Genomic DNA, 12,281 nt, shown 5'->3' with positions numbered 1-12,281 from the left:
ACTATATGGGGCACCTTGTAACCTTTTACAAGTTATACATTTCCTTAAAACCTTCTTTACAACTTGTCTGATCCTAGGAATCCAAAATCTTTGTCTTATGTAACTTACAACATAACTTACTCCACTATGGCTACACACATTGTGGCAGTACTCGGAAAGGAGAGCCGCTAACCTATGTTTACTAGGTATTAGGATAGGGTACTTTGCCTCCTCCTTTAAGTCCGACAACTGTTACCTACCTTTACAATGCAACAGCCCACCTTCCATATAGAGGCCTAACTGCTTCACAACATTACTTGGTGTGCCCTTTCCAGTGGATAAATAATGGTAATCCTCAGGGTACTCTTCCACTTGAGATAACTTAGTCATTACTGATTCTGCTGTCCTTATTTCCGGCACTGTCAAATAAGCCGGCATTGCCTCATGTGTTCTTTGTCTCCTATCTTTCAGTGTCTTGATAAATCTCAATACCCACGCCATCACATGCCTTGTCTTCACATAAGAACCATATCGGTCCCAATTCAATATGGCAGGAAGGGTTACCGATACTGGCAATGACAGAGTCTCTTCGAGGAGACAACCCGTGGTGACTTCCCCAACTTCCTCAAATGAACCATTTTCCGGCAACACTTTTTGGTTAGGTAGCCATGTGGGCCCTCCCCACCACAAAGAAGAACTTATTAAGGACGCATGTGACTTCCCTCTGGAAACCATATCACTGGGGTTGTCCTTTTGTAGACACATAACGAAATTCAGCATCAGGGACTAATGCCTTTATTTCCTCAGTTCTGTTCTGAACACATACAGGCAACAGTTTTTTTTACTATACAACCAGTATAGGGTTATCTGGCTGTCCGTCCAAAGGTATATTTTTTCTATGCTTAACTCGTCAGCATAGGCCTCAAATATACTTGGCGAGACGAGCTGCTAGCATGACAGCAGTTAGTTCTAATTTTGGTATAGTGAGGGGTTTAATGGGTGCTATTTTGGCCTTTGCCATAGCTAATCTACTACTTCCATCACTAACTAAGTAGGCTGCTACACCATAAGCAGTGGTGCTTGCGTCACTAAATAGATGCAGCGTGACCTTTTTACTGTCAGTGACTTGGCAGGGAAATACAATACTGGTACTGTTAATCATATCCTCATATATCCCCTGCCATTCAACCTCCTTATCTTCCGGTATGGGAACTTCCCACCCACATTCAATGCGCCATAGATCTTGCACAAATTTTCTTGCACGGATTGTCACCGGCAATAATACTCCCAGAGGGTCAAACACACCTGCAGTTATGCTCAACACCTCACGTTTCGTCAATATTGTGGGTCTGCTTTCGTGTCCCTTCACCTTTAACATATCTATATCAGTTAGCCAAATAGTGCCAAGCACTTTTACCTTGTCCTGAACTTCAGAAGCCAAACCCTTTAGGTGGAGTAGATTCCGCAGTTTCACACTGTTTGTTACCCACTCTCTTAAGAACAAATTGGCACTTGAAAATACTCTTAGGGCATCCCAACACAATTGTTGTAAAGCATCCTCATTTTCCTTGGTTCCTTGCAAATTGTCAATACACAACCCTTTCCTTAATTTATCAATCAAGGCTTTATCCTCCTGAATCACTAATAAATGTTTTTGTATGGTGGCATTCAAGAGGAATTGGGAAAAGGTGGCTCCAAACAATACTGCCTTGAACCCATATATAATGTAAGGGTTATTTAGATTTAAAGGTTCAACAGGCCAAAGAAATCTAGTGGCATCCCTATCCCTTTCAGATAACCCCACCATAAGAAATGCCTTCTCAGTGTCACTCACCCAGGCAAAACGATGACACCGAAAGCGCAACAATATCTGCGTGAGGTCATTAACCAAAGATGGGCCTGCGTGTAAGCAGTCATTCAGACTATATGCCCTCTCATGCTCTCTAGCTGAACAATCAAACACTACTCTAATTGGTGCTGTTAAGCTATCTTTAGTGGCACCATAATGAGCTAGATACTGTACAGGATGTCCTACCAGACTCTTGTCCTCCACCTTTTCTATGAATGCTCTTTCTAATTGATCCTGGATGACTTTACTATACTGTTTGCAATAGTTAGGATCCTTTATGAATTTACGCTGCGAACCTCTTAATCTGCCTAAGGCTAACTTAAAATTATCAGGCATCTTATCAACGTTTTCTTTCCATGGTAATTCCACAACATATTGTCCCTGTTCTTTGGAATATTGCACCGTTTCATAGAAGTTACCTAATACCTTCTCTCCCTTCTTATCGGTCTCATTGGGACTAATACCTATGTGATCTAAGTCCCATAGAGCTGTCAGATCCTTGATTTCTAGAGTAGTATTCCTGCCATCAATATTTGCTAACTCCATTATCGGATCTGTTGCCAGTTTCAGAACGGTTACCAGCTCTACTTGAGTACCTCCTTCTTCTGACCGATAAGTGCCACTCAGTGTATAGCCATAAATTCTGGGTAACAAAACTATGCCTCCTTCCCTTATATAGCCAGCGTGTACAAAGTGATGATAAAAGTCCGTCCCAATCAGCAGTTCGACTATATCCTCACTAGTGACACTTGGATCTGCTAACTTGTAGCCTCGAGCCTTCAGATCCCGCACATTATGTTGCAGTCCCTTTCCTGGCTTATAGTTAGGTAGTTCGTCTACAACCACCGCCATCAACTTGCGCACCTTTCTACGATGGCGGTAAAACAACTCCACTACCTCATACTCATCACTACCCATAGAGCCAGTAAATCCTTGCAATTGTAAACGTTCCTTTCTCATCTTGTTTACCTTCAAGTTTGCTAAACTTGATCTTAGAACAAAGGTACGTTGTGAGCATTGATCTAATAGAGCCCTAACCTTGCTCTGCTGGCCCGTTTGAGTAACCAGTGGGATCTGAATCGTTGGCAACAACACTGCATTACGACTCGAAGCCATAGCCATTGTCACTGTTGGTTCTTGGGTTACTGTTTGTTCATGGGGTTCAGAACGAGCAGTCGGACACAAATAGTTGTAGTGTTTCTGCTGGCAATATCGACATGGCCTAACTTTGGGATTTGTACAACCCTGACTACCATGATCTGCTGACAGATACCCGACACACAGCCTCAATTGCTTTGCTCTCTTTAATTTTGCCCCTTTTACTTTATACTTTGTACACTTAGCCCAAAAATATCCTGGTTTAAAACACAATTTACATCCATTCCTCTGCATAGGTTCAGCGTGTTTCACTTGCTTCACTGCATATGCTGCCGTTGCGGTCGCATCCAAATGTTCTAAGGGATTCTGTCTACTTTCGATGTTACATACCTCCGTCTTTAACACACGAACATAATCATCTACTTCCAACCACTTCTCTTTAAGTTCACGTTTGATCACTTCCGAAAGTGCACCAGGGAGTTTATTATGGAGTAAAACAGCAAAAATTTCACTCACAGTCACTCCCATTGTACGTGGTGATTCTAACGCACATTCAAATGATGCAGAAAAGTCCTTTAGTTCATTCACTTCATGAGATGGAGGAGGTAAATTACATAATTTAGCAATGTGAGCAGCCTTTATGCGATCTTCTTGACCGTAGGTATTCTTTAAAACTGTGACTGCTGATTCATAACTAGCTGCTACCAAACTGAATCCACTAATAATTTGGAGTGCTTCACCATTTAATTATCCCTTAAGATATGTAAATTTCTGGATGTCTGTCAGATCTGTTCGGGAGTGCACACTGCAGTCAAATAGCTCCCAAAAACCCAGCCACTGAATCGGATCACCATCAAATATCGGGAGTTTCAGAGACTGTAATTTAATTCCCACTGCTTTCCGAATCCCTGTCTGTTCTTGTACTACAGAGTCCTTGGCGGGTAATTCTAGAGCACTCTCTAATTCTATTAAGTGTCTGTTGACCTTATTAACATATTCCATATCACTGACCACTTCTTCTTCTAGGTCTTCATCTGGATATAATTCATACAACTCCTGATTGTAAGACTCGATCTCACCGAGGATTTTCTCAACCGTCACTTTCATTCCTTTGATATCATGAACGGTTGCGGCATCTATAAATTCTGTCAAGTTAGCGGTCAGTTTTGTGACTGCTCCCTTTTTGGCAGCTCTAAGCCTCCTTAATGATTTTATTCTATCCATTTTAATTATATAGGCAATTAAGTGAAAGAAGATGACAACAATGCAGAATTTCAAGTTGAATGTACTCTTTCTTGGGCGAATCCAAAAAAATAAAATAAATTAAACAAAGCCGAAACAAGGATGTGTCATGTCTCCATGGTTGTTCAATCTGTACATGGATGGGGTAATAAAAGAGGTACAAGGTGGGGTAGTGGATGTTGGAGTGGCCCTGGTGAGAGAGGATAGTGTTTGGAAACTCCCTGTACTGTTGTTTGCAGATGATACGGTGTTGTTGAGTGAAGACGAAGGGGAGCTGCAAGGCTTGGTGGATGAGTTTGGGAGAGTGTGTAAGAAACGGAATCTAAAGGTGAATGTAGGGAAGAGTAAAGTGATGGTCTTTGAGAGAGGTGAAGTCAGTGAATGTACAGCGAGGTTGGATGGTGAGGAATTGGAAAATGTGAGTACTTTTAAGTACTTGAGTAGTGTGATGAGTAATGCTGGAGGTTTGGTGGGTGAAGTGCTTGAAAGGGTACAGCAGGGAAGAAAGGTTGCTGGTTCTTTGAAAGCAGTGATAAGAAACAGGGAAGTGAGCATGGAAGTGAAAAAGATACTACATGACAGTATTGTGATACCAACTCTAACGTACGGAAGTGAAGCTTGGACGTTGTTGGAAGGACACAAGTCAAGAGTGAAAGCAGTGGAAATGAGTTACTTAAGAGGAGCCTGTGGAGTCACATGGAGAGACAGGCTGACGAATGAGGATATAAAGGAGCGTTGTGGTGTTGATGTGGATGTGATAGGAAGCGTTATGAGGAACACACTGAGGTGGTTTGGCCATGTGGAGAGGATGGAGGGTGAAAGACTGACGAAGAGAGTGTATGTGAGTGAGGTGGAGGGGGGGAAGAGGGAGGGGGAGGCCGAGGATGAGATGGAGGGATGGGCTGGAGAGGTATATGAGAGAGGGGGGTGTGAGTTGGGAGCAGGGCAGTGAAATGGCAGGGGACAGGGCGACTTGGAGGCAATTTGTTTGTGGCCATCCCAAACGGGATTGAGGCGTCTGGCAATAGATAGACAAAGAACTTTGTCAAGCCCCTGTGAGAGTAGTATGTTAGGCAGTCCAGGAGATCAAACCTTAACCCGCCCTATCCCGATGTTTTCTGGGCAGTGGTACATCCCAGTCTCGACATTTTTGGACCTTTTTTTTTTTTTGGCTCAAACATTCGCTTTTGGTGAGAAACATCGAAAATTCATAGAGAAATCGCTCACCTGAGGTTTAAAATACTCGATCCAGGTAGGAGTACCTCCTTCCTTTACAGGGTTTTCTATCAGGCTGGGTGCAAAGAAAACGAGTTCTATGGGAGGATAACTATTCTACACCACTCATAAACGGTATTTATTTATTTATTTGGTACGAATTTATATGAAGTATGAGAGTATATTGGTTTTCAAATGGTAATATAGGCATTATAAACATTGTTTCACTCACTAACTCATCACCATTCCTGACCTTTTTTTGCCACATTACATGATCATCATTTCTGACTGTTTCTTCCTCTAATGTTTGTCCTCCACATTGTCATCGATTGGGGAATCACTCGGGCCCTGAATTTCGTATCGTGGCATGACAAGGCTTTACTGGCCAGGTCACTGATAGCAGGTGAATTGCTGAGAAAAGGTCATGCAGGTGGGGGGAGGAGGTCATGCTGGGTAAGGCATTGTCCCTGCCTGGCATCTTGTAGAGGAAGGTGTCCCGTGTATACGTGCCAAAAATCACTCGCGAAAATTGAAAATTGTGCAAATTAGGGACCTTGCAATGTTGCCGTGTTAATTTACATCTCCGGGATATGAGTGCACATGTGAGGACGTGAATTCACGTCTCCGGGACGGGGCAGGTTAAACCCCCTCACAAGGAGCTTACTGTCCAAGAAAGGAACACGCTCTTCTCAGAAGGCCATCGAACACCCTTTTGTTGCCTGGTGTATCCAGGTGTACCCCATCCCAAGACAGGTCAGACTCATTTACCCCCATGAAGATAAACAGCCTTTGCAAAAGGAAAAGTTCTCTCCAGGCGCTGGTTCACTCCGTTTCTGGCCCGGATGTATTCTTCATAGGTCATATCTCAGGGGTTCGTCCTTTTCTCGATGCCGACAATGAGGCAGTGGCCCCATGTTTCATCCTCAATTTCCCCAGCCAGGGCTTCTATATCGAGGGCCAACTGATTCAAGTCCGCATCTAGGGATAAGTCGTTCCCCCCAGCCATCAGAATTGTTAAGTCTGGCTTGTATGTTAGGAGGTCCTGGTATTCCTTACTATCTCTAACTGTGCTGACCTTAGCACCAGGCACGCCAAATTTGAGGACATAAAAGGTCGGAGCATCGTCTGGATACTGCACCGAACAACCTAGTGGGAATCTCTGGACATAGGAATGCCCAAAGAAGGCTACTTTCTTCAAAGGGGACGGATAATCTACTGGGGAAGGTTCAAACCCTACCCCGACACCCCCCCAACCACGCGCAGCCTCCCCTGGTGCCCCACGCAACATATGGGTTGTTTGCCGACACAGCACAAACAATGCTCGGCTCTCACACCCGCAATCCCCCTGTTCTTTATCACTAGATATAATCCTGGTCATGGCACCAAATTTATGTTAGTTATTATCACTGTAGGGGGTCTTAATTGTAAACTAACATAAAGCGAAACAACAACTCACCATTATAATAAACGGTATGTGAATATGGCATTTTGATCAGTACTCAGTATAAATATGCTAGGCCTAATAAATATGCTGAGTACTTAGCTGTGGTGTTGACGGTAATAAATGCAGAGAGAGATGGATAATTCTTGAAGAATGCTTAAGACACGTCTGTACTAGCTGGTGGCAAGGAAAGAACTGCACTCTCTGGTAGCAGGGAGAGAACTGTAGAGTTTCGAGCAGCTTCGTGCACGAAGTAAATGAAATGAAACTTAACATTATTGAATCATTATAACTAAAATCGTTGTTTTCTCCATGACCAGATTTATCTCTAGCGATAAATAATATTTTACCCAAATTATACAACACAGAAAACTATTTACAGAAATGTGTTGTCGTGGGTGGGAATATTTAAACCCGAAATCCACGACAGATGGTACGGAAACAAACTCGCACCACAAATGGTTTGAATGAATTTGAATAAATATTTGTGTTTTATTTAAGTCGGTTAATGACGGTTACTGAGCACTATCTTTCTTTCTGGAAACTTAGGTGCTGGTATTACAAACATGGAAGGGCTTGCAAACCCCGCTCCCTTCCCTTTAGGTCTCCTTTTATGGCACCATGGAATATTTAGGTGGTATTCTTTTCCTCTAACCCCACTGACATGGTTGTAGCTGTCATGAAGAAATGTATATGTGCAGTAATTATACAGGCTTTGGGCCAACACCACTCCTTTGGTAGTGTCACCCAGGACGATGGTAATCATGCACCGCCCACCTCTAAGATGAAAGACGATAGGTGAGTGGTAAGTGAAAGGCCAGGGTGGGGAACTAAAAGATGGGTATGGTGGGCTGAAAAAATTTATGCGATGGGCTATGACGATAATGGTTGGCAGAGCAAGGAAATACTTCAAATAAGACTGGCGTTGTATGAAGGGCAATGTTAGAGGCGGAAAGGTGTAAGTCACAATTTTTTGTGGGAAAGCCGACATGGAGAGGCAGAAAAAGGGTGGTTTTAGTGGACAGGAGTGGACTAAATGAACTGGGGTGTGGTGGGTGGAGGAGTGGTTGGTTGGCTGGTATGGGTACGGAGGTGTCCTAATCAGTTCTTGTATAGAACAGTAATTATAAACGACACATTATATATATATATATATATATATATATATATATATATATATATATATATATATATATATAGATAGATAGATAGATAGATAGATATATATATATATATATATATATATATATATATATATATATATATATATATATATATATATATATATATATAATTTCACAATCTATCTATTGCTAGACGCCTCAATCCCGTAAGAGGTGGTCACAAAAAATCGCCTCCATGTCACCCTGTCCCCTGCCATTTCACTGGCATGCTCCCAGCTCACGCCCCCCCCCACTCTCATATACCTCTCCACTCCATCCCTGCATCTCATCCTTGGCCTCCCCCTCCCTCTCCCCCCTCCACTTAACTCACATACACTCTCCTCGTCAGTCTCTCGCTCTCCAATCTCTCCACATGCCCAAAATACCTCAACATGTTTCTCCTAACGCTTCCTATCACATCCACATCCACACCACAACGCTCCTTCACGTCCTTATTTGTCAATCTGTCTCTCCATGTGACTCCACAGGCTCCTTTCAGATTACTCATTTCCACTGCCCTCACTCTTGACTTGTGTTCCTCCAACAAGGTCCAAGCTTCACTTCCATACGTTAGAGATGGTATCACCATACCGTCATGCAGTAACTTTTTCACGTCCATGCTCACTTCCCTATTTCTTATCACTGCTTTCAAAGAACCAGCAAAGCTGCCTTGTTGAACCCTTTCAAGCACTTCACCCTCTAAAATTCCATCCTTACTCATCACACTACCTAAGTACTTAAACTAACATTTTCCATTTCATCCTCATCCATTCTTACTGTACATTCAGTGACTTCATTTCTCTCGAAGACTATAACCTTATTCTTCCCTACATTCACCTAAGTATTATATACTATATACATATGTATATAAACAATATATTATATATATATATATATATATATATATATATATATAGAGAGAGAGAGAGAGAGAGAGAGAGAGAGAGAGAGAGAGAGAGAGAGAGAGAGAGAGAGAGATAGATATATATATAGATATAGATACACACACACACACACACACAAAAATATATATATATATATATATATATATATATATATATATATATATATATATATATATACTGGAGAGAGAGAGAGAGAGAGAGAGAGAGAGATTGCACTTCACTATACACGGAAAAAAAAATAGATTCCTTGTTACTGGAAAGATGACTGCTATATTTACTGAGAGAGGAAAAGGTAAAGGTACTAATGAAGAGGATTCAGAAGAAGACGTGAAAGGAAGGGAACAATAGGAGTGGACACAAAAGGAGAGGGTACGAATGGATGACGCGAAAAAAAAGAAAATTTGCTAGAAATCAGGATGGAATATTAATCTCCTGATGATATTAATCTTAAGGTCTTCCATCTCGCTACCGATTTGGAATGGCCTATGAGTGAAGTTTTAGATATAATTTCGTGTTCTTGTCTTTTATGAATGTTACTATCGTATGATTTTGTTCAATTTAGGAGAGCTTCATATCAGAACAGCTAATGTAAGGTTTATCTAACCTTACTCGTCCAAACAGATCACAATGGTTTGGGGTCAACAGAAAATGCAATAAATTACGTCTTCTTACTGAAGGCGCTACGTACAAGGGCGTGGAAACAACGGCGAATAAGGGCAACCTTCAAGGAAAGTTTTCTGAGGTGTGAGTAGAGAAAAAATTATTACCGCAGTTGAAATGAAACGGAAAGATAGAATGAGATGGCGCAGAGAAAAATCTAGCATGATAATGAGAAATGCATCTGTCTGTCTATAAAGGGACGCCATAATCCTGGAGGGGGTGGCCATAAACATAGTACTTCCACGTCACCCTGTCCTCCACCAGGCTGATCCTCCAAACCATCCTCATTCAGATACCTCTCCACCCCATCCTTTCATCCCATCCTTGGCTTCCCCTCTCCTAATGAGAGAGAGAGAGAGAGAGAGAGAGAGAGAGAGAGAGAGAGAATACGATAAACGGAATTCAGTAAAATTGACAGAGCGCAATGAGAGGTAAGAAAAGTCACTTATAAATAAGACAGCAAAGGATTCAATGCAGGGAAGGGAGAAATTCGAAAATGAACACAGGGCAACAAAACACAATGAATACATCCTCACACACACACACACACACACACACACACACACACACACACACACACACACTCGCTGGATCTGTGGTAACGTTCTCGCTTGCCATCTGGTAGACGGGAGTTCGCGCCTCGCTCAGGCTGCGAAAAGTTTCACTGACGAAGTGGGTGGTTACTGTCCCCCTTGAGCAAGGGGATGGGTGTGTGCGTGTGTGAAGGTCACAGCCTTGCCCTTAGCTCGGACTATATGAGCACTCAGCTCCCTTCCGGGAGGGTAAAAAGCTGACTATCACGACCATCAAGTGATCCTGACCGACCCGGTGAATTACACACACACACACACACACACACACACACACACAAAAGAAACAAGATGGAATGAAAGGCAAAAAAAAAAAGAAGAAGAAGAAGAAGAGGCAGGAGGAAAACTGTACTGCATGTCAAAGAGCTGCGAAAAGACAGCATGAGAGAGGGAAATGAAGCGGAGAGCAGAGATAAACTGTTTCATTATGATGGGGGACTTAAACTTCATTCTTGCTGCACCGATATACTAGATCAGCTATGGACAGCATCCACATAGCCAAGAGGTTAGTGATGGCCGGATTAACCCCTTCCCCCTCCCAGTTGGAAAAGTTTCTCCTCGGCTCAATAAATCGTCTGGCAGCAGCAAAAATAATAGAAAAAAAAAAAAAAAGTCTGCGGGTTGAAGGGTTAACCAAGACATCTCAAGTATGTCGTTTGCATTATAATCGTGCTATCTCAAGACGATTATATCTTATCTATGGGAATTGTTTTCCTACTGGAGGGGTTAGACAATAGCCTCTGTTCATTAACTCCTTCGCATCCAAAGATCTGTCGTAAACTGTAGAAATTCTTCAGGCGGTAGAAATAAAGAAAAAAACGAAGGAAATGCATCATCGGACTGAAGTGATAAAGGGCGAAAAGAGTCAAACTGGAGAAAACCGAAATCTGGAATGCCGAGAACAAGGCGACCAACAACGTCTGATGGTATCGTTCATGATTGTATTCCAGGTGACACAGAAGACTTCGTAATGCCACATCCTTAGTGATTTATTTTGCTTGTTACAGCCTGAGATTCTCTTCAATGCTATTATATGTTTTCAGGATCGACACTGACTGAGTAACGAACAGGACAACAAAAAGGCGTAAAATGCAGAATAAATCGCTGAGAAAGAAGTGCTTCGAAGGCTCCTATATCACCTAGAATATGATCCTTCGTCTGGGGGCGGAATAACCGAACAGTTGTCTACAGTATTCTCGCTAGTTTAAACGACTTCGTAGCGCTTCTTCCTAATTTACTAATTGTGCACACTACTTCGTCATATCCTCAGGTATACTAATATTTCCTTGTAACCACTTCCGTAAGTTGACGTCATAAAATATTCATTCTTGCTGCTATGATTTATATTACACAGCTTAGGTGAGTCCCGTTAAGAAATGACTCATGAAGGCTATACCTAGCTCCAGTTTAATGTATGTCTCGCGAGCTATGAAAAACCGTCTCGTGATAACAAGCATAAAATGTAAAAATGAGTCACCGGGGGGAAGGAAATAATATCGATATACTTCCCGCTGGTAAGACGTCAAAGAATATTGATACGTTATAGCCAAAATAAATCGCTTATAGAAAGGTGTTACGAAAGCTCCTATACGCTAACCTGGGTAAAAGCTCACCATATCATCAGCACAATGTCATCGCCTGATGCTGGAATGCAGGAAGGAAGGGACTGATGTGGGGCTGAACCAGAACATTACGGTAATGGAAGTAACAGAGATGAGGAAGGCGTGATGATGAACACAGTAAGTGGTGGTTGATTAATCTCTGTGAAGCGGGAGATGTGACTGTGAGGTGTTGTAATGTGAATTGTGACTGTGAAGTATGGTAGTGATGATTATGACTGTGAAGTGAGGCTGGAAGGTGTGGTTGTGTGAGGGGTGAGTGCGAGGTGTGGTAGCGTAAGATGTGAAAGTTGTGTGGGGTAGTGTGAGGTTTGGTTGGGAAGTGTGGTAATGTGAGGTGTAGTAGTGTGATCTGTGACTGTGAGATATGGTAGTATGAGATTTGGTTGGGAAGTGTGGTAGTGTGAAGTGTGACTGTGAGGAGCGTCTGTGAGAGGTGGCAGTGTGCGGTGTGACTTTGAGATGTGATAGTGTGAGATATGACTCTTAGGTGTGGTAGTGTGAGGTGTGACTGTGAGCT

At 42.4% G+C, this 12,281-nt stretch overlaps 1 protein-coding gene across 1 annotated transcript; it reads right to left on the bottom strand.

The window, feature by feature from the left end:
- Positions 1-901: 901 nt before the first annotated feature.
- On the bottom strand, positions 902-2,950 carry LOC145412874 (uncharacterized). The gene has a single exon (XM_080282674.1). It carries the CDS (start codon positions 2,948-2,950, stop codon positions 902-904), a length of 2,049 nt encoding a protein of 682 aa, XP_080138800.1.
- Positions 2,951-12,281: the final 9,331 nt, after the last annotated feature.

Source organism: Coenobita brevimanus, chromosome 94 (genome assembly GCF_032717465.1).
Source record: "Coenobita brevimanus isolate Jiangsu-jjx chromosome 94, ASM3271746v2, whole genome shotgun sequence".
Taxonomy (NCBI): Eukaryota; Metazoa; Arthropoda; class Malacostraca; order Decapoda; family Coenobitidae; genus Coenobita; species Coenobita brevimanus.
This window is presented reverse-complemented; position numbering and strand designations above follow the sequence as displayed.

What these genes read in the sequence shown, in the direction of transcription:
- LOC145412874 (XM_080282674.1), bottom strand. Translation starts at nt 2,950, where the DNA reads ATGGCTATGGCTTCGAGTCGTAATGCAGTGTTGTTGCCAACGATTCAG.